This window comes from Panthera leo, chromosome D1 (genome assembly GCF_018350215.1).
Source record: "Panthera leo isolate Ple1 chromosome D1, P.leo_Ple1_pat1.1, whole genome shotgun sequence".
NCBI classification, from domain to species: Eukaryota; Metazoa; Chordata; class Mammalia; order Carnivora; family Felidae; genus Panthera; species Panthera leo.
Window position 1 is genome coordinate 109,872,392 of NC_056688.1, and position 22,879 is coordinate 109,895,270.

The 22,879-nt window shown below is 46.6% G+C and overlaps 1 protein-coding gene across 6 annotated transcripts in view; it reads left to right on the plus strand.

Moving 5' to 3' along the window:
• Positions 1–22,879, plus strand: part of KDM2A (lysine demethylase 2A) — a 111,975-nt gene that overhangs the window by 84,936 nt on the left and 4,160 nt on the right. For all 6 annotated transcript variants that reach the window (XM_042906557.1, XM_042906552.1, XM_042906554.1 and 3 more), the window contains 7 exons: positions 2,704–3,098; positions 12,829–12,912; positions 14,356–14,625; positions 15,181–15,312; positions 17,604–17,693; positions 19,870–20,582; positions 22,298–22,461. In XM_042906557.1, coding sequence (XP_042762491.1) covers positions 2,704–3,098; positions 12,829–12,912; positions 14,356–14,625; positions 15,181–15,312; positions 17,604–17,693; positions 19,870–20,582; positions 22,298–22,461 — 1,848 coding nt within the window. The remainder of the gene's footprint in view (positions 1–2,703; positions 3,099–12,828; positions 12,913–14,355; positions 14,626–15,180; positions 15,313–17,603; positions 17,694–19,869; positions 20,583–22,297; positions 22,462–22,879) is intronic.

Consider the following 22,879-nt stretch of genomic DNA (forward strand, 5'->3'; position numbering starts at 1 on the left):
TATTTACTTTGAGAGAGAGGGAGAGAGAAAATCCCGAGCAGGGTTTTTGCTGTCAGCATGGAGCCTGACATGGGGCTTGATCCCAGGAACCATGAGATCATAGCCTGAGCCGAAATCAAGAGCTGGACACTTAACCAACTGAGCCACCCAGGTGCCCCAGGATACTTTCAGTTGTACATTTTTAGGCTGTTTTATACCCTAAGGTGCAGAGGAGCCAACACTGTAATATCTTGTGGTCATATGTTTCATGGAATCTTCAATCTAAACCAGATATTTTTGGGGCGCCTGGGTGGCTCAGTCAGTTGAGTGTCCGACTTCAGCTCAGGTTATGATCTCGCAGTTTGTGAGTTCGAGCCCCGCATCAGGCTCTGTGCTGATGAGCCTGGAGCCTGCTTCGGATTCTGTCTCCCTCTCTGTCCCCACACTTGTGTGCGCGCGCTCTCTCTCTCTCTCTCTCTCTCTCTCTCTCTCTCTCAAAAATAAATAAACATTAAGAAAAAAAAACTAAACCAGATATATTTTTTCTTTGAGGGTTGTTTATATTCTTGTTTGAAAATAAAAAATGGTCGAGTACATGAAAGCAGGATACAGAATTGTGTATGCAGCATAATCCCAGTGCAACTATAGTCGTGCACATATGTGTCAAAAAAGATGGAAAGAAAATACACATCAGTTGTTGAGTTATCTAAGGGCAGAGGGATAAGGGATGACTTCTTTGCACCATCCTATAGTTTCTAAATTATGATTATTTTGATTATTTTAATGTTTGTTTATTTCTGAGAGAGAGAGCATATGCAAAGTGGGAAAGGGGTAGAGAGAGAGGGAGACACAGAATCTGAAGCAGGCTGCAGGCTCTGAGCTCTCAGTGCAGAGCCCGATGCGGGGCTCGAACCCACGATCCGTGAAATCGTGACTTGAGCTGAAGTCAGACCTTAACTGACTGAGCCACCCAGGCGCCCCTATGTTTTCTAAATTATTACTAGTAAACATACATTACTTTTTTTCCCTTTGGATTGGCTAATTAATTTTTATAGGGTATTTTTAATGTTTGTTTTTGAGAGAGAATGTGCACAGGTGCATGCACACATGAGTGGGGAAAGGGCGGGGGTGGGGGGCAGAGGATCCAAAGCAGGCTCCCTGCTCACAGCAGAGAGCCCAATATGGGGCTTAAACTCACAAACCATGAGATCATGACCCGAGCCAAAGTCAGACACTTAACCAACTGAGCCACCCAAGTGCCCCACCCATATAGTTTTCTTAAAAAATGGGGGGGTGGCGCCTGGGTGGCTCAGTTGGTTAAGCGTCCGACTTCAGCTCAGGTCATGATCTCGCGGTCCGTGAGTTCGAGCCCCACATTGGGCTCTGTGCTGACAGCTCAGAGCTTGGAGCCTGTTTCAGATTCTGCGTCTCCCTCTTTCTCTCTCTTCCACCGCTCATGCTCTGTCTCTCTCTCCTCAAAAATAAACGTTAAAAAAGAATTTTTTTTTTAAGTTATTTATTTTTGAGAGAGAGCATGTGCGAGTTGGGGAGAGGTGGAGAGAGAGAAAATCCCAAGCAGGCTCCGCACTGCCAGCACAGAGGCTAAGGCGGGGCTCAAACCCATGAACCACAGGACCATGACCTGAGCAGAAGTTAGATGCTCAACTGACTGAGCCACCTGGGTGCCCCCCCCCTTTTTTAACTTTTTATTCAAATTCCAGTTACTTAACATGCATGGACGATATAGTGATTCAACTCTTCCATATAGCACCCGGTGCTCATCTCAAAAAGCACACTCCTTAATCCCCATCACCTTTTTTAACTCATCCCCTCACCCACCTCCCCTTTGGTAACTAGCTATCAGTTTGTTCTCTGTAGTTAGGGTCTGTTTCTTGTATTACTTTCATAACAAAGAACCAATGCACATTTAACAATATTTCTTTCACTAAAACTTTTGACTGTCAGAAATCTTCCCTTTAAAAAATACTTAGCGTGTGGGGTGCCCAGGTGGCTCAGTCGGTTAAGCATCCGACTTCAGCTCAGGTCACGATCTCATGGTTTGTGAGTTTGAGCCCTGCATCGGACTCTGTGCTGACAGCTCAGAGTCTGGAGCCTGCTTCGGATTCTGTGTCTCCCTCTCTCTCTACCCCTTGCCCCTCCCCCCCCCCCCAACGTAAATAAACATTAAAAAATTAAAAAGAAATACTCACTTTGTTAGCCATATTGACAGGATTCAATTCCAAAGTTTAATTTTATGGCAAAACTTTCAATAAAACTGCTTTTTAGGGGCACCTGGGTGGCTCAATCAGCTAAGCCTCCAACTCTTGATTTCATCTCAGGTCATGATCTCACAGATTTGTGAGTTTGAGCCCAGCATTGGGCTCGGCACTGACAGTTGAGAACCTGTTTGGGATTCTGTTTCTCTCTCCCTCTCTCTCTCTCTCTGCCCTTACCCCACTCACATGTGCATGTGTGCGCACTCTCTCTCTCTCTCAAAATAAACTTGATTAAAAAAACTGTAAGTATATGCTTCATAATATCTGCCTTTTTGAAGAAAAGTTAATGAAATCACAATCCCAAATTTCAGTTTGGACTTGAAACTAATTTACAGCCATTTTCAGCTGACTTTTTATAACCTCAGGGCCCCTTCCATGCTACCTGTTTCTCTTGTTGATCACACAGTCAAGTGGCATGTTCTTACTATATTTTTTTTCTTGCTGGCAGATTTGGAGTTAAATGGGTTGGAATCTGGAAATGGGGATGAGGAAGCAGTGGATCGAGAACCAAGGCGCCTGAGCAGTAGGCGCTCTGTCCTCACTAGCCCCGTAGCCAACGGGGTCAACCTGGACTATGACGGACTGGGCAAAACCTGCCGAAGTCTTCCAAGTCTGAAGAAAAGTTTGTCGGGGGACTCATCCTCTGACTCTAGCCGGGGCTCCCACAATGGCCAAGTGTGGGATCCCCAGTGTAGCCCCCGAAAGGACAGGCAGGTGCATCTGACCCATTTTGAGCTTGAAGGCCTTCGCTGTCTTGTAGATAAGTTGGAGTCCCTGCCACTGCACAAGAAATGCGTCCCCACAGGGATAGAAGATGAAGATGCTCTTATTGCCGACGTAAAGGTAAGGTCGGTTATGTCGCATGACAGCCACTGGTCCGGCTGGGGCAGGCAGTCGCTCAGTTCTGAGAGAGAAAGTACAGGAATTCTGGATAATCTGCGGCTCATTCAGAAAGACATTCATGTCTACCTGTGTCTGCTGCACGGTGCTTCAGTTCTCAGGGCGAGGCTAAGTCCCTGTTGCGAAAACACTGACTTCTGTATGTTCAGTTAGGACTTAAATTTAGTCTTAAAAACAGAGATTTCAGACTGATTTTAAAAATAAAGAAGAGCCTAATCTAAGAAAGTATTTGTATTAGGAAATATTACTTAATCAAGTTACCCTCAGATAAAGAGGCCTGTTTCAGAACAAAAGTGGCCAATAGCAATCTCCAGCAGCCTCCGCCCAAGCAGATGAGAGAGAAGCTTTGCTGTGCTGGGTGGTGCTGATAGGCTTTGCATATTTAGTTTCGTACTTACCTACTATTAAGACCAAAAAAAAAAAAAAATTAAATACATTGGGACAGCTTCTGAGAAAGTGTCATTGTAAACATAATCTGTCCTGGGGCACCTGGCTGGCTCAGTCTCTGGAGTGTGCAACTCTTGATCTCGGAGTTGTGAGTTTGAGCCCCATGTTGGGTGTAGAGATTTAAAAAAAAAAAACCAAAAGACATAATCTATCCTATTGCTATATCCAGTTTCTTCATGTTATATATTTTTCTTTTTCAAGAGGTCTCCCAGTATCAGTATTTTCAGAGCCTAGCCCACCCCTCATGCATTGATCTCAAAGAAATTAGCTTATTTTTAAGGAATCCAGATTTCAGCTGTCTAAATTGGAGGAAGTTCTTTTAAGTCTTTCCTCACAAGTTACCATTAACATGAACACCAAAAAGTATAAACCTGGAAATATCAATTTTCTTTTTAAAATCATCATTTGGAACTACATCTTGGGTGCAAGGCCTGGGAATGTGTAGTAGAAAGCTAGTTCACAATTAGTAATTAAGTATTTATTTTTAAACCCTGTCAGATTATCTTAAGCCACAGAAGAATTTATGTTGAATAATTTTATGTGACCCTAAGGAATATAGGCTGAATATCTGAGTACGTCTTTTCCATTCCTGATTCCTGATTCGTGTTTTTCCTTGGCCACTGCTACGGTCTGAAGTGCTTCTGCAAACACCTCAGGAAGAGTTCCAAAGTCTGGGATAGGACCTGAACTGGTTTTTTTCTCTTTTGTTTTTCTTTTTACAACAGACTTTTACATTGTATTTTATTGTTTATGCATCAGTGAAAGGGTGAAAAAATAAAGAGGCTTAAAAAAGTGGTAGCCTGGTTAGATTGGTCCTCTCCAATGGTGATAGAAGCAGGATAGTTGACTTTTTTTTTTTTAATGTTTGTTTATTTTTGAGAGAGAAAGAGACAGAATGCAAGTGCGTTAGGGACAGACAGAGAGGGAGACACAGAACCTGAAGCGGGCTCCAGGCTCCGAGCTGTCAGCACAGAGCCCAACACGGGGCTCGAACTCACAAGCTGTGAGATCATGATCTGAGCCAAAGTTGGACGCTCAGCCGACGGAGCCACCCAGGTGCCCCAACAGTTGATTTTTCAGTTTGGTTTTACAAGGTTTGTTCTAGAAGAGACAGGTGGCATCATCGTGGCTTGTATTTAGGGGAGGAAATGACAAAGTTCTAGATAAATGTGGTCCTATTTCTGTAATGATTAATGTGTAGCAAAACAAACTTAGTCCTACTTTTCCAGACTCACAAACTAGATTCCAAACTCACTTTCCACCCTTGAGTGAGCAAAGGACATATACATTTTCTCTTTTCCATTGTGATAGGACATATCTATTAATACTTCCTGAGAGTTTGAGTGTAACATCTTTTTTTTTTCCTCAGAAGTTTTTTTTATGTGGCTATTCCATAGATACATTTAGGAAACATTAAATTAACTTGCCTGTAGGATCCCTGAAAAGAAAGATTTCTAAGTTTATAGCTCACAGTCTTTTGGCCTGGGCGTCTGTATTTCTGAATCATGAGAAAGAACAGTTATCTTCTCAGTCCTATGGGATTTGACTCCATTGACTCCAGTTATAGGAAGCCTTATTGTAATCCACTAGTCAGCTGTACAAGGTCAAGTGTCATAATAGAAATACACAAACTCCCATAACTGTTAAATAAAGATACTTGAGGCAGAGTGGCAGGGGAAAATGTAGAAAAATTTGGGTCAAATACTAAGCAGAGTAAAAGTATGCGCGGGAAGGGGGCAAATGAGTTAAAAAGAGGTATCTAAAGAGGGCTCTTAGCATTATGAAAAGTGTCTACAGAGAGCTTCCTTGTGTTTGTCAGGAATCGTGAAAAACATGGCTGCCACCCCGGGCTCAGTCAGAGTGGCACAGAGACCAGAGCCTGAGGAAGGAGTGGTCAGCAGGATGACTAGGAGACTGACAGTGTTTGAATTCTTCCTGCAGGGGCTTGTCTGCACCTTGTTTTGCTTGCCCGATACCATAGTTAAAATGCAGCTGATAGCAGAAGACAACAGACTTAGATACCAGCTATGCAGGTGGTTTAACTTAAGATCAAATGGATTCATTATTCCTGCATTTGACCATTTATATTTAATCTGAGCTTCAGATAATAGTGAGTATAGAGCTTGAATACTTTGAGAATCTGAACATCACCCAAAAGAAAAGAAGCTGTGCATTGGGTAGGTGCCATCACCGCACAGCTGGAGACTGCAGTGCTAGAGAGCTTGGTGCTTGTAGCATAGAAGCCTACACTGCAGTGGAGGACAGCAGCAAGCCGAGTTTACTCTTCCTGCAGAGAGAGGGATTGTTTCTTGTTGCAGCCTGTGTGGCTCTTAGGAAGAACTAGCAGAAGAGATGAGCGCTCTATAGCTATATATCCCTGGAAGAAAAGTCCATTTTAGTGTTGGGGGGGAAGGGCTTTGAAGATTCTAAAATGTTAAATTCTGCATTGTTAAAGAAAGATCGGGGCACCTGAGTGGCTCAGGTCACGATCTCAGGGTTCGTGGGTTCGAGCCCCGCGTCAGGCCCTGTGCTGACAGCTCGGAATCTGGAGCCTGCTTCGGATTCTGTGTCTCCCTCCCTCTCTCTCTGCCCCTCCCCCAGGCATGTTCGTTCATTCCTTCTCTCTCTCTCTCTCTCTTTCTCAAAAATAAACATTAAAAATTAAAAGAGAAAGAAAGAAAATAGAATATAAAGTTGGGAGGGGATTAGATAAAAAAAAAAAAAAACAAAAACGGGGCATTAAAAACTGTTGACCTGGGGCTCCTGGGTGGCTCAGTCTGTTGAGCATGTTGAGTGTCCAAGTCGTGATTTTGGCTCAGGTCATGTTCTCACAGTCTGAGGGATCAAGTCCCAAGTCACGCTCCTCGCTGAGCATTGAGCTGGCCTGGGATTGATTCATATTCATTCATATTCTCTCCCTCTCTCTCCCTCTCTCTCCCTCTCTCTCCCTCTCTCTCCCTCTCTCTCCCTCTCCCCCTCCCTCCCTCCCTCCCTCTCTCTCTCTCTCCCTCTCTCTCCCTCTCTCTCCCTCTTCCTCCCTTTCCCTCCCTCTCTCCCCTCCTCTCCCCTCCCCTCCCTCCCTCTCTCTCTCACTCTTTCCCTCTGTTCCTGAGCCCCTCCCCCACTCCTTGCTCGCTCTCTCTCTCTCTCTCTCTCTCTCTCTCTCTCTGGAAAAAAAAAAAAAAAGACAGGACTTAGAGCAGTGTCAGTAATACAGTCCCATTAAAGTGAGAGAAAGTCTCTGTGTGCATTGCAGCGGTGCTGGAGAAAGGGACATGCCACCTGCTGACAGTGGGTCACAGAAAGGAGGTAGGAGTCAGCCTGAAGACTGTTTTTATTCAGAATTTATTGTTTTGTATTTATTTTGGTCATAAAGGAGCTCTTAATATATATACATACATAAAAAGGTTTTAATATATCAATGTATTTGGCTGCCCAACTCAGTGAAACAAATTCAGTGTTGTATACGTATTTACTTTCCTGTTTTCTCTAAGATATTTTGATAAGCTGGGCAAACATGTGACTTGTGGTCAAGATACTAGATCTATGAAAGCTTGTTTTCTCCTCTGTAAAATAACATCTACCTCAATGGGGCTGTTGTGAAATTTAATGATAATGTTAGTAAATATTTAATAAACTATATCACTATTACAGAAAAAAAATCAGATGTCACAAATCTATGAATAATGCCTGCCTACTCTGTGCCAGAACCGGGCTGAGTGTTGGGGTAAATATGCGCACACGCTGTGGATGAGGCCCTCGAGGGTCTTGCAAGGCAGTGGCGGAGCAGGCATTTCAATAGGCTGAGAAAGTGAGTGCGTCCTAGGTTTGCAGGCACCGTGCATGCCACTAGAGTGCTGCCTGAACACTGAGAAGCTGGGTGTGGATTCTGTCCCGAGGGAAGGAAGTGCCAGTCTTAACTCAGAAGTTAAGGGGGCACCTGGCTGGCTCAGTAGGTAGAGCATGTGGCTCTTGATCTTGGGATTGTGAGTTTGAGCCCCACGTTGGTTGTAGAGAGATTGCTTATGAACAAACAAACAAACAAACAAACAAACAAACAGACTTCTACTATGGGCTCCTGGGTGGCTGAGTGGATTGAGTGTCTGACTCTTGATTTCGGCTGAGGTCCTGATCCCCGGGTCATGGGATGGAGCCCTGAGTCTGGTTCCATGCTGAGTGTGAAGCCTGCTTGGGATTCTCTCTCCCTCTCCCTTTGCCCCTTTCTCCCACTCATTCTCTCTTTTAAAAAAAAAAAAAAAAAAGTTAATAAACTTTCCTGTTAGATGATAAAACAGTATATAAATGACTCTCAGTTTGTGAATTCTAGAATTGTTCTTTGTGGTGCAATAGGCTACTACTGCTGCTCTGAACTAAGATCCTAACATTTTATTTTGTAACCATGATCTAAAAATTTACACTCGGCTCTCTCTCTCAGGAGTATGATGGAACCAAAAGCAAAGTCATGGTTTCAGGTAGATACAGACACTAATGATAAATTCGCTTCATCTGACACTTTGGGGGTGACTCTGGCACTAGTTAAAGAGAAAAACTGGTAGAGGATCCACTATAATTAGATCTTAATCCATTAAACTAGATTAGAGGGGGGAAAGGCAACCTGTATAAATAAAACTTCATTTGAAATATAATCCACACATTCTAAGTGGGAAGTTTTATATTTATTTACTCATCAGTTTATTTTTTAAATGTAAACTCTATACCCAACATGGGGCTTGAACTCATGACCCCAAGATCAAGAGTCACATGCTCCACCAACTGAGCCAGCCTGGTACCCCCTAAGAAAAAAGTTTTGAATAATTTAATAGCTACAAGGCATATAAGGTTAGGTTAAAATACATAATAATTCTTCAAAGTGTTATTATATTATTGTGTTATGTAATGTCATGTTCTTACCATCTCTGATCTTTGGTGCCTGTCTTTTATTCTGAATTAATGTGGGGGGGGGGGCGGGGACGGACTGGCCTCATTTAATAAGCGATTTGGAAGCCCTGTCTGGTTTTTGTCCTTTCCTGGTGGCCTCTCGGGTTTTACTTGCTACAGCTGGTAACATGTTTCTCCTTAGTATTCCATTCTTTACCACCCCTCCAGGTTAGATAGGACTGAGATAAGAACCAGGATTTTCCAAGAAGACCTCTCACACTATTAAGGAGAGCGTTTCAGACATAATAGTCTGATTGAACTTGGTCTTTCAGTCTTAAGATAAAGGGCAAACGAGACGTTTAGGATTAGAATGGCCATAGAAACTTTTTCAGGGAGAGCTCAACCAAAAAGCACAAAACTCCCACCTTTCTTGGTAAACTACTGTAAAAATTGAAATATTTAGCCCCTCCCTGGCAGCAAAGCCCAAGCCCCAAAAAGCATATTAAGCCACTGACTACATCAGAAACTCACTGACACAACTGTCCTGGAAATAAAAAGGTTTCCAGTGGTAAGAGCTAGGTTCTTAGTGGCCTGAGATGTTTATTTCAAAGCAGCTCCTGTAATTTCTGAAAAAAAAGCCAAGTTACAGTTATGAGAGTCTGAAAATTACATAAATCTAGATCCAAAATACAGTACACTGTAGTGAGAGATTGCTTGTTCAGTCCGAGCTTCACCCTGACCGTGAATCAGTGTGTGGAGAGTGTGTGGCACGCATCACTCGAGTAGCTGCCACAAATGGCATCGAGACGTCTGACGGGATACGAGGCTGGCCGCATCATCCAGGGAACATCAAGAATGTGGCAGGCAAAACAAACGACTAGGATAGGAAATGGGCAGGAGTGCTGGTGTCCTGGGGGGAGGGGTAATCTGAGGGGCAGAGTCCCAGGAGACTGGTGGATGTGGAATTGGCAGACACAGATTCAGTGGCTCCTTGCGCTGGTACCAAGGCAGGAGATAAAGCCCCTTGACGCCTTGACCTCAGGTTGTACGTCGGCTAGCTTTACTTGGTCAAGATGGAACCGCGGGAAGAGCTGCCTAGACGTTTCGGTTATGGTGGTAGAGTGCCCAGTCGTAACCAGAGGCAGGCATCTGTTGTCGAAGTGGTTGATATTAAACAGACATATGTATTGAATATCTCAGTATTGGTTGAAATGTGTCATCCCTGAAGGTTTTTCTGGAAACATGTATGCTCATTCTGGATTCTGGGCTGGGAGAGCAGCAGTGAGGGCAGGTGAAGCAGGCGGGTGTGTGGGGAAAGAAGGGAAGTTGGAGGAACTCAGCTTGGGTGCCTGGCTCTTGCACAGGCTGAACTTCGGGTGACTCGCTGTTTGCCTGAAGAGCAGGAGGGAGAATTGGGGGGGGGGGGTCAGTGGGCAGGAGTGCCGGCTGTAACAATAAGAAGTGACCCTGAGGGGCAGGGTGTGGACGAAGACAAGGACACTCACGGGCCCAGATGCAGAACGGGTTAAAGCCTTCCCTTTTGCTGGCGCCTTCCGAAGTCGGCCAGAGGGAGCCCTCCGGGGCCGGCCTTGGGTTCTCCTATTGCAGTGGTGGTGGGAGGGAGGAGGCGGGGGCGCGGCCCGGCTCGCCTCCCGGGCAGCCTTTCCTCCAATCACCAGGCCGAGAGCGCCGGCTGAGCACACCCCCTCCCGACTCTGCAGCAGGACGGCTGGGCCCTCTGCCTGGCTCGCTCACTCGAGCTCAGCTCCCCCTCCTGCCATCTTCCGTTGCAAAGCATTTCTGGGAGCTGCATGTGGGTGACGCAGCAGCATTGTTCGCAGGCACAGGAAGCCGCGGCTGAGCTGAAGGGCTCGAGAAGGAGCTCAGAGCACGACACGCTGCTCCCTCTGGGTAGCCTCAAGGGTTATAGCTGGACTGCCCCGCCTGATGTACTTTGGGAGATTCCAGAATTTTCAAGTAAATCAGGATTTTCCTAGAGGCAGAAAACCTAAACTCCTTCAGCACAACTTCCAATACAGAAAACAAAACAAAGACGCTGGGGAAACTTCAACCAAGAGCTTCAGCAGCTCCAGAGCGACGAGAAACGCAAGGTCAGGCGGGTGGGCGGCAAACCCTTTCTGGCTCGGGGTGTGTGTAACTGTAGGGACTTTGTCTCAGCGGAAGAGGCGGAAGAACAGCCTACCAGGGGACTCCAGGACAATGCTCAGGTTACTTGGTGTTGCTCTAGCCGTCATTGCACTTGTTCCCTCTCCTGGTGGGATGTGCTCTTGAATGGGGTCTCTTGGCTTTGGGGAATCCTTTTTCCTTCTCTTCCCAGACGCCCGCTGTTCTCTTCCCCTTCCTGTGATGTGTGGGGTGTGGGCTTGTGTTTGAATGTTCTCCCGAATGCCAGGAGCCTAGATAGGCGTCAGCCTTTCCGCACTCCACCCCCGCTCCCTGTCCCAAACCCCCTCTGGTGAAGGGTGGTGGCTGCTTTATATGGTTTCTTGGAGGGCCTCAGCTGGAGTCTGCCTTTTTTGATGAAGCAGGGCGAGTTTGGTTGTCTGGCCCCAACAAAATAAGGCTTGGAAGGAAATCTGCATTTCCCTCCACACCCACACAGACCCCGGTAACAGAGTCGTATATGTGTGAACAGCTGCCCCCCACCCCCCACGCAGACACAGTTTCTCCACCTACCTTTCCTTATCCCCCACAAAAAATCTTGCAGGTAGATTTAGACTGCTTTTGGTGAACGGTTAGGTTCCTTTTGCTACTCTTAAACAATTGTGGATCTTTCTGTGAGGTCTGTTTTGCTGAAAGTGGAAAGTCCCTGTTTGTGGACAGCTCAGTGCTCTCCGGGGCGGCAGAGGAAATGGGCAGAGTCCTGCTCCTCAGCAGTAGACATGGGGGAGGGGAACTGTGCACTCCCTCGCACACGTTTTGAATGGACCTGAATTTTTCACCCTAGGGAGATTAGGAGTCCAAACTGGAGCCCAGTCCCAGAGCCTTAGTCCCACGTGGCACCGCACCCCGCCTCTTCACCCCCACGCTGTGCGGTGCTAAACAGGACACTTCAGAATAGGATGTCATAGCAACTTGAAGTAAATAAAACGTCTGCAAATGAAATCAGTTTGGGGGAGGGTGAGAGGCAGCTGGAGACTTGGCAAAGGGGTTCTTCGTAGAGGAGCTTCCTGGGTGTTTTAAAGGGTCTTTCTGAGTCCCAACTCGAATTTGGAGCATGATCCTTGGTAGAGAAGTGCCGCATGCTTCAAAAAGTCCTGGCCTCTAGGCACAGAGCCCACAAGATTATGGAAATGGTTATTAAAGATGGCCTAGGCATGCTTATTGTCCAGGATCAAAGTTGAGTGTTCACTGAAACACTGAAACAGTTAACACCCTGTACACAGTAGGGCAACCTGAAAGGAATCTCGTAACTTGTCTTCTGGATTTGTGTTCTTTTGCTGTTGCCCTTGCTGTAGGGCGCATGAGGTCAGAGGAAGAGGGATTTCGTCTTCTGCTCTAAGGTTCAGGATTCAGAAATTTCTGTCGAAAACATAAAGGCTTGCTTCCAAATAACACTCAACCAGTATGATTCACTTAAGTGGTAGTTTCTTACTGTAGCAGTGTCCTCAAGTCATTCAAACTAGATTGGCTAAAGCCATCAAAACTGTTGCCCCTAAATTGTTCCTGTTCCATTCCAGAATAAAGCCAAATGATTGACTTTGTGTGTGTGTGTGTGTGTGTGTGTGTGTGTGTGTGAGAGAGAGAGAGAGAGAGAGAGAGAGATTAATCGATTGGTTAATTTGAAGTTGGGATTTCTGTAATCAGACTTAGAAGAACAGAGCTCTGGGTTGAATCAAGACATTAAGATTGTTGTTCTGTTCATATTATTAATTAAGTATTAGCCAATCTTTTTTGCCACTTTGCTGAGATCTGCAAAATGAAAGCAGTACTTCTTGATAATTGTCACTGGTGTTGAAAAGTAAGGGGGCAATATAAAGTTTTACTGCCATGTATAGAACTGTGTGCCAAGTAACACTTGTCGCCCCAGAGCTAGTTACTTCAGCATACGTATTAACAGTACAGTGAGTATGCAGGTACGGGGTTGGGAGCAAAGGTAAATTCAAAGTCTTGATAGTACTACAGTAGTTTGAGTTTTCTCTTTCATCTTCAATTTATTTGTTTGGCAGTGAGTCTCTAAATGAAGGGAAAACACAGCTGCCAGCCTGCCCTTCCCATGTCGCTTGTGGGGACCGAGGCTAAGTCTGGATGCTGTTGGGAGTGGTTGGCTCTTTGTTCACTGTGTCCTGCTTTTCTTCCCCCCTCTTCTATCCTATTCTGCCCTTAGATTTTGCTGGAGGAGCTTGCCAACAGCGATCCCAAGTTAGCCCTCACTGGAGTCCCTATAGTACAGTGGCCAAAAAGGGATAAGGTAAGAAACTATTGTTCTTATCTTCAGGCTGCTGAAGCATTTTGCTAGCCGACCATCCCCATTCCGGGAAGAAAAAGAACAACTAGAGGCAGACAGCTTTTGGTGCATTAATATGAACTGACAGAAAATCATTACTCAGTTCTGTTTTAACTCTTAGGTCAGGGTAATTGGCTATCTTTAGAGGTGACTCTGTTAACGGAACTATCAAACCAGAAACCTGCCTCCAGGTTTGGATGCAAAAGTGTGCATTTGTTCACCAGAATGGATCAGTTCCTATCCTTCTGGCCCAGTGATTCGGTCATTTTCAGATATTTTTTAAAACTAGTTAAAATAATTACATACATATTCAAATGGCTGGAGTATTTCTATGATGGCCTGAGTGTACACTCAAGATTCCCCTTCATTTGGATTTTTCAGTATCAAAAAGAGAAGGAAAGGGATCACCTGTAAGCTAATAAATTGTCAGGTATGAATTTTCATGCCTCTTCAGTTAGGTCCTGTGTAATTTTTCCCATATTGTCCTTTGTCAAGGTTATTTATCAAATAAAACGTAAGGGCCCATGGGTCTGGCAAATACGTAGGCCCTTCTTTGGTTTTCCCCGGTTGAAATTTGCAGAGCCATCACATTCCAGGAGTGTTTAGGTGAATAGCTGTGAAAGATGTCTTAAAGAACCACTTCTTACTACCAGGGTGGAGGAGTCCCACTTGGCCTGGGCTTGACCACATGAGACTGCCTCAGAACAGTTTAGGCATCTCTGGCTGTTCAATGTTTTGTGTCAGGAACATGTTTGAGGCACCGCGGAAAAAACTGAAAGACCCAGTCCTTGTTCTTGAAAAGATCACCAGCTGGACAAATACAAGCACTAAAATTTTAAACGTATACCTGAGGGATGTATTTTACTGGAGTGTCTGTTATGTACCAGACTCAGAGTAATAAAGAAATGAGCAAGATTCATCTCGCCCTCAAGTAGTTTATCGTCATCTTTAGGAGTATCTTCTGAGTAGTAATATCCAGGATAGGGAAATATTGGAGGGTCCCTGGAATGACATTTGGTACATAGAAAGCCTCAGGGAGGGGTGAATCTCACAGCTCAGCAGAGTGAGAGGGACGTGACTGAAGTAGATAGCCTGAAGGGACTGGCAAACCTTGTCTTTGAAGGTAATACGTAGGTGATAAGTAGAGTAAAATCAATAAATATTTTAGGTTTCGCAGGCCACGCAGTCTCTGTCGGCAACTTCTCCACTCTGTCATTGCAAGTGAAAGCAGCCATAGACCAGACAGAAAACAAATGAACATCATGGTACTCCAGTCAAATTTCATGTACAAACAGGCAGTGGGCAGATCTGCCCACGGGCCATAGTTTGCCAAGCCTTGTGATCTTCTGCCCCCTCCAGTCCTTAAAGCTACTTGATATATTTGACCTCACCGCTTTCTCTTTCTAGCTTAAATTCCCCACCCGGCCAAAGGTGCGGGTTCCTACCATCCCCATCACAAAGCCTCACACTATGAAACCAGCTCCTCGGTTAACACCTGTGAGGCCGGCCGCTGCCTCCCCCATAGTGTCAGGAGCCCGGCGGAGACGAGTGCGCTGTCGAAAATGCAAAGCCTGTGTGCAAGGAGAGTGTGGTGTCTGCCACTACTGCAGGGACATGAAGAAGTTCGGGGGGCCTGGTCGCATGAAGCAGTCGTGTGTCCTTCGGCAGTGCTTGGCAGTAAGTGGTCTGCTGGATACAGAGCTTGGGGGAGGGGTGGTGCCAAAAGGACTGAAACACAGGTAGTAGAGGGTGGTAGAGCCTTCAGAGATGGAAAGGAGAAGTTACTCTCTCTCTCTTTGGCTTGCTTTGTTTTGCCCCATTTCTCTCTGAGTTCAGAAGGAAGATACCTCACACTAAAAATGATCCCATTTAACCTTTCAGCCTTGCTCGCCCAGTTTTCAAATGAGGGAGCAGTGTTTCAAGGGCAAATCACTGCTTCTTGTCCCCTCTTTAACTGGATTAGAAAGGAAGGACCTGGGAGGCCTGGGATAGACTGGTGAAAATAAACTGGTCTCTGTCAGTCTCTAGTTCTCAGCTGGTTCACTCTCCCTATCCTCTTTCTCATCTAGTTTTCCTACCAGAAACCTCTCTTCTCCACCTGGTTTCCTTGCTCCCTAAGTGTTCCCAGGAGAATTAGAGGAAGCAAAGCACTCGTCTTCAGTTAAAGGGAAGCTAAACTGATAAGGATCTAAGTCTGCTCTTTTCTTGGTTTCTGTCTTTGTCCTCTTGTAGCCCAGACTGCCTCACTCAGTCACATGTTCCCTCTGTGGAGAGGTGGATCAAAATGAGGAGACACAGGACTTCGAGAAGAAACTTATGGAATGCTGTATCTGCAACGAGATTGTTCATCCTGGCTGCCTCCAGGTGAGGAGAGGCCAAAGGGGCCCCTAAGGTCTCAGGTACTGAGTGGAGCAGAGGAGGGTGGGAATCCCCGATCTGGACCATCAGCAATGGGCTATGTAGTGGTCTAACATCTGTCCTTGATTCATGGTCTATGCTGTGTGTCAGCCACTGGCTCGACCCTGAGGATAGTCTCGGACACAGAATAATAGTCCCGTTCCCTGCCCTCATGGAGCTTGCGGTCTGGCCTCCATAGAGTGTGTTTGGAGTCCCCAGGCTATCATGGAACTGCCTGGTCTATTTGGGAATGCCTTGTGCCTTTAAGCATCTCTCCTGTGTACTTGACTGTATCTCTGGATGTCAGTTCCTGAAAGATGGTTAGAGTAATAGTATCAGCTAACGTTTAATGAGTGTATCAGGCTTGGTTCACACTTGAGGGCCTTTAAGAAAAAATGATAGAGGTTGTGCCTGGGTGGCTCAATCAGTTAAGCATCTGACTCTTGGTTTTGGCTCAGGTCATGATGTCACAGATTGGGAGTTCAAGTAAAAAAAAAAAAGAGAAAATGATAGAGGGGCACCTAAGGTGGCTCAGTCGGCTCAGGCTATGATCCCAGGGTCGTGGGATCAAGCCCCGAGTCCAGCTCTGCACAGAACGTGGAGCCTGCTTAAGATTCTTTCCCTCTCTCTCTCCCTCTCTCCCTCTCTCCCTCTCTCCCTCTCTCCCTCTCTCTCCCTCTCTCCCTCTCTCTCCCTCTCTCCCTTTCTCTCTCTCTCCCTCTCTCTCCCTCTCTCCTCTCTCTCTCCCTCTCTCTCCCTCTCTCTCCCTCTCTCTCCCTCTCTCTCCCTCTCTCTCCCTCTCTCTCCCTCTCTCTCCCTCTCTCTCCCTCTCTCCTTCTCTCCCTCTCTCCCTCTCTCTCCCTCTCTCCCCCTCTCCCCCTCTCTCCCCCTCTCTCCCCCTCTCCCCCTCTCCCCCCCCTCTCTCTCTCTCTCTCTCCCCTCTCTCTCTCTCTCTCTCTCCCCCCCCCGCCCCCCCCCCGCCACTCTTCACCTGCTCATGTGTGCACTCGCTCACTCTCTCTAAAAAAAAAATCTTTTTTTTTTTTTTTTTAATTTTTTTTTCAACGTTTTTTATTTATTTTTGGGACAGAGAGAGACAGAGCATGAACGGGGGAGGGGCAGAGAGAGAGGGAGACACAGAATCGGAAACAGGCTCCAGGCTCCGAGCCATCGGCCCAGAGCCTGACGCGGGGCTCGAACTCACGGACCGCGAGATCGTGACCTGGCTGAAGTCGGACGCTTAACCGACTGCGCCACCCAGGCGCCCCTAAAAAAAATCTTAAAAGGAAAGAAAAAGTGATAGGGAAGCTGATACAGTCTTTAGGAGGTAGCATCAAATCTTTAAGCATGGGCCCTGGGCCTAAGTATGCGCCAGAGCTCCTTAAGTGATACTAATATGTGGCTGGGGTGGACAACCATTGTTTTATATGCATTCTCTTGTTTACATCTTTTAAGATAGCCCTGTGAAGTTGGGTCTACCCTGTTACTTCATTCTTTAAAGGGCATTGGTGCTGGTACTTTGTCGATTTTTCCAAAGGTGTCAGCTATATCACGACTGCCACCTGGCTGACAATGATTGTAAGATACAGTTAATTGTGAGAAGCAGCTCAATTTTAGAAATATTCAAATGTGAAAAAAATATGCATCATAAGATCAGTAAAATTAAGGTATCCTCTCCATGCTGATAAACGAAGCATTTACTATATGTCAAGCTTTTATCTAAACACATTATTTAACAAGTAATTCATTTAATCCTCACCACACCCTTATAGGAGTATTTATGCGCACTGTACAGTTGAGAACAGAGTCACAGAGACTAGGCTACAGTCTCTGAACCCAAGCAATCATAATTACTATGCCCCACTATCAAGATGAGGTCTGGCACCATTCTGAATAGTGTGGTCAGTTCCTTTAGCAGAGAGGCATGAGATGCTCAAGAAAATAAATGTGTCGGGAAAGATGCATATAGAAGTCTGCAGACCCCAGATTGACGCAGACTCTTGGGAATCTCCTCGTGGAATCTAACTTTGATCAAGTAACCAAGAGTGAAGGTGACCGGTCTCCTAGTGGCTAGGAGTGGGGCTGAATGACTCGGTTTTTCTCCCCGATGGGCCGATGTGTTTACAAATGGGTAAAACTTCCAGGTTCTTCCCAACCATGTGGCTGTTATTGTTTGATAAAGGAGCCTTAAGAAACAGGCTTTTTTTTTTTTTTTTTTTTTAATGAGACAGATTTTTAACATCTCTGTCTTCCTCTAGATGGATGGAGAGGGGTTGCTTAATGAGGAATTGCCAAATTGCTGGGAGTGTCCAAAGTGCTACCAGGAGGACAACTCAGAGAAAGCCCAGGTAAGGAAGCTTTATCCAGACTGCACCGGAGAAGAAAAGAAACGTCCAGCTTAGGGGATGGCTAGAGTCTGTTTGCCTTTGCGTCTTTGTTCGCATGGTTTTTCTGACTGTGGAGATGATTTTGTATTTTGTTTGATAACTTTTTTCCCCCCTCTTCGGTTAATTATTTGTTTTTCTTTTGTTTGAGTTTTTGTGTTACTGAATATTGTTCCACTTGGGGTCTGCAAATTGCTGAGGTCCTCTTACACTCTGAGACCCTAGAAAAAGGGGCAGCATAGCTAGGCTGTGTGAGGAGGGCAGTGAGGCGAGCACGGTTGCTCCTGAGGAATGAAACTAGAGGGAAGGCAGTGACCTGAGGCAGCTAGTAAATACAGTGGTGTGCCGGAGTTTCCAGTTAAGCGGGCTCACATTTTTGTCCTCTTCACCTTTATGGCCCTACAGAAAACCCTACCCTTGTGCCCTACACAGGCAGCCCCTCCCTGCAAGGGGACCAGTGCCATGACCTTGGCCCTGAGTAGCTGACATTGCTGGCCTGATGGGTAATACCAAAGGGCCAAGAGGACTCTGGTTGATCAGGCCAGGAGGAATAAGACCTGTTGAGGGCACAGACAGAGGAGGCAGCTGGCCTAGTGGCAGCCATCCAGGCCCAGTGGTCTCCTCCAGGCGCATTGCACTGGAGTAGGGACAAGTTTCCTGGTCTGTCTGTTTCTTCCCACTTGGGTACTGAGGTGACTGAATTTTCATTCTATATATCTTTGAAGGGCAGGGATTTCTAGAGTGGACTAGTGCTGAAGTTCTCCTTATCCCAAGTTCTTAAACTAGGGGTTCTTAAACATTTTCTCTTCACTGACGACAGTGGAGGCAGTAGTGGTGGTGTTTGCCTCCCTGCCACAGCAGGTAGGGGGACAGATGCCTCATTTTATCTTTTTTAAGTTTATTTATTTTGAGAGAGAGGGAGAGAGCACATGTGTGCACACAAGTTGGAGAGGGGCAGGGGGTGGGGGGGAGGGAGAGAATCCCCAGCAGACTCCGTGCTGTGAACACAGAGCCTGACGCAGGGCCCGAACCCACGAACCATGAGATCATGACCTGAACCGAAACCAAGAGTCAGATGCTTGACTGACTGAGCCACCCGGGTGCCCCAGGTGGCTGTACGTTAGTATTGCCTTCTTGCATTGTAAAAACCAAAAGCCAGCACCCACAAGGTAGTCATTCTCTTCCAACCACGGTGCCCTATGAATGTAGAGGAAAGGGAGCAGGCTTGTTGCTGAGGGACAGAAACCATCTCCTTGAGGAAAATGTGAACCACTGCTCACTGATCCCTAGTGGAACACTGGTGCAGCCTCATCACGGCGGCGTCATGGTGGCCCCAGAGGGAGACAAGTGGCGTAGGATGAGGTCGTGGACCTTTATGGAATGTCAGCTTCACTGAACCAAAATTCTTTTTCATCCAGAGTAGATTCCTTTGGAGCAGTGTGGTTCCTCAGAGGTTCTCATTCTCTGCTTTATATTCCATGCAGTTGGTCTCTAAGGGTAGGGTAGGGTGCTGAGTGGAAGAAGCAGCCTGGTGGAGTCCAGCTCAGACACCAGTGGAGCTAAAAGTGGTGTTTACTTCTGTCAGATTCTGTGTTCTAGTTTAAATGGTATATGTAGACTGCTTTTCTTCTACCACAGGCATCTCTCTTCTATCAAAAGCATCTCCTGGGTGAAGGAGTTAAATTAGAGATAGAACTAAAAACGGTCAGATTGCATAGGGGTAAAGTTGTGGCCTCTTTAAAGCGTGTCTTTATCCAGGGAATTATAATCCAGAAATTGGGGCAAGAGATGAATAAGGTGGGCTGTGGAATCGTGCAGCCCAAATTTGGATCTCACTCCTCTATACTTGAACACAGACCTTTTTGTCACAGGTAGATTTCCCAAGTGACCTATTTTAAGGGTTTTGTTCTGTAATCAGCTTTCTCAGCACAGACTTGAGCTCGGTTGCTGATCCAGGCAGATTGCAGACTAGACTCTGAGGAGGTGACCACCCTGTAGCATGCAGGTACCCCTTTCCCCATAGACGAGCGGTGATCTGTCTTTTCTCTAGTCTCCTGAGAGTAGTAGTGAGGCTCACCCCGTAAATGTAGAGGGTTTTGGAGAAAGCACTGATGTGGCTTTTTGGGGGCCTGTTTTGCAGAAGCGGAAAATGGAAGAGAGCGATGAAGAATCCGTGCAAGCCAAAGTCCTGCGGCCCCTGCGGAGCTGCGACGAGCCCCTCACGCCCCCGCCTCACTCACCCACTTCTATGCTACAGCTCATCCATGACCCGGTTTCCCCTCGGGGTATGGTGACTCGGTCATCCCCTGGGGCTGGCCCCAGCGACCACCACAGTGCCAGCCGGGATGAGCGCTTCAAACGGCGGCAGTTGCTGCGGCTGCAGGCCACAGAGCGCACCATGGTACGGGAAAAGGAGAACAATCCCAGCGGCAAAAAGGAGCTGTCTGAAGTTGAGAAAGCCAAGATCCGGGGATCGTACCTCACTGTCACGCTACAGAGGCCCACCAAAGAGCTCCACGGGACATCCATTGTGCCCAAGCTGCAGGCCATCACGGCCTCCTCTGCCAACCTTCGCCATTCCCCCCGCGTGCTAGTACAGCACTGCCCAGCCCGAACCCCCCAGCGTGGGGATGAGGAGGGGCTGGGGGGAGAGGAGGAGGAAGAGGAGGAGGAGGAGGAGGAAGATGACAGTGCAGAGGAGGGGGGTGCAGCCAGGCTGAATGGCCGGGGCAGTTGGGCTCAGGATGGAGACGAAAGCTGGATGCAGCGGGAGGTCTGGATGTCTGTCTTCCGCTACCTCAGCCGCAGAGAACTTTGTGAATGTATGCGAGTGTGCAAGACGTGGTATAAATGGTGAGCAGGGATACAGGGATCAGGAATAGGGGTATGGGAGCAGGTGGCAGGTTTTCCATAAGAGAACTGCATGCGTCCTGGCATCTGGAGGCTTGCTGGGTCTTAAAGGATTGAATCCACTCTGTCTGTTCCCTAGACAGTGGGTCCTGTTATATTTGTGGCCAGTCGTGCCTATAGGTGTGGCCCTTCAGGGGAATGTGGCCCTTTGCTTCCTCTCCCTGCTCCGACCTTTCCCATCTCTCTTTTTACTGAACATATGAAACTGATCTGGGGGATGGATTTATATAGTTTGTGCTGAAACTTCAGTCCACGGAGCTGCGACAGTTTTCCCCCTCAAGTAAGCTGCACTCATCACCCATCTGCTGAGAGCCTGTGATGATGTGATAGTCACTGTTATTGGTGACACACATGACTGCTTTTAAGCCCCTGCCTCAATTACCTCTCCATCTAATGAAAGGGGTGGACATGCTTTTCAAAAAATTTGAATGTTTCCACAGTTTTCCAGTTGTTTGTTCTTATCCCAATAAGACCTACCATTTCTTCTCAAAAGGGTGATGCTTGGACCACTGGCATTACCTGGGGTCATGTTAGAAACGCAGATTCTCAGGGTCCGTTTCAATATGGCCTGAGTCAGAGCTTTGGGGGTGGAGCCAAGCAAACTGTTTTTAACGCTTTTTCCAGGGGCTTCTGATACACTGCTCTATCATAAGCAGCTTGTTTCTGCCATAGAAGTCTTATGTGCCACTGGTGAAATATTTTCAGTCTTTAAATAAAGACCTCATTCTTTACAAACACTAGTTTTATTTCCCAAATCTGAATTAATATGTGATCTACCCAAATTCTCCTAATATTTTCTCTTTGTAGAGCTAGTGGGCCTGCCTGGCTCTATTCCTCAGTTTCCAGGCTGAGCCACATAAGACTGCCATTATGTGCTGTCTCCCTTCCCCTGCCAACCAGACTCTGAGCCGGGCTGGGAGGCAGGGGCTGTAAAATATTAAACAGAAGCCTGCATGTTGCAGTGCTATTTGTGGCCTGTGGACTGTAGATTGCAGTGGAAAGGCAGGCCTTTCGCTTTCAGTTCTGGTCTGGACTGGACCAGAGAATATAAAGATAGCCCTGAGGCAAAAACGCAAGATGGGAAGAAGACTCTCCAGGCCTGATAATAAAGAGCCTCTTTCTGCCTGATACAGTAGTGGGCTCTTTCTAGAGCTTAAAGGAGGACTGACTGTAGATATGCTGAGGAACGCCTGCATCTCAGGCAGCTGGGTATGACTGACAAAGGAGAGAATGAAGGCAAGCCTAAGGCTTCAGGCAGCAGGAAGTCAATTTTTTAAATAATTCCTTATGTACACTTTGGGGAGCCATACCATTTTAATGCACATGAGAGAGTATAGTATACTGTTTGTCATGTGTTCCTAACCACTGCGCTGTATTCCCAGCCCTTCCAAAGTAAATCAGTGAACTGGTCAAGTTGCCTACTACTTAACCTGTAGGGCTGCCATAGAGGACAGGCCCTTTTGTCTGAGGATTGAAAAAACAAAAACAAACAAAAAAAAACCCAGCAGGGCATGATCCTTGTCTGCTTATAGAAGAACCTGGGGAGGGTGACACTCCAGGTGCTCTGTGTTTTCTAGAAGCCTGCAGTACCCTTTGATGGGAGCTCCTCTGACAAGGAGTATCACATTGACGGCTAGTGTTCTCTCCTTCTGTCACAGGTGCTGCGACAAGAGACTTTGGACAAAAATTGACTTGAGTAGGTGTAAGGCTATTGTACCCCAGGCCCTCAGTGGCATCATCAAGAGGCAACCAGTTAGCCTGGACCTCAGTTGGACCAACATCTCCAAAAAACAACTGACGTGGCTCGTCAATAGACTGCCAGGTGAGCAGGCAGGGAAAGCTGAGTTACAGGCAGTGCTTAAAACTGCTTTAGGGCAATTTAGGGCAACAGTCCCATTCCATTGTTGTCTTTCTGCTTAACAAGGGATTCACCCAGGGCCACCTTAACTGCCAGTCCCCAGGCGGCACCCCAGACTAGCTGGACTAGCCAATCATTGCCCCGGACAATGAAGAGAATGGGTCTTCTCAACACAACCACTGAAGAGATTTGAGTAAGATGTTGCCATGATCAGCCCCTTAGAATGCTTTGTTCCCCTCAGCATTTTGAGGTCTTGGGAAGACAGTGTCTCGCATACTACATTGCTCCTATAGGAACGAAGTAATTGGTTTTACCACCAAAGCTAGAAGATGTCATATAGGAGACCATAGGAATTTTTGAACTGGATTTCTAGACTGAGAAT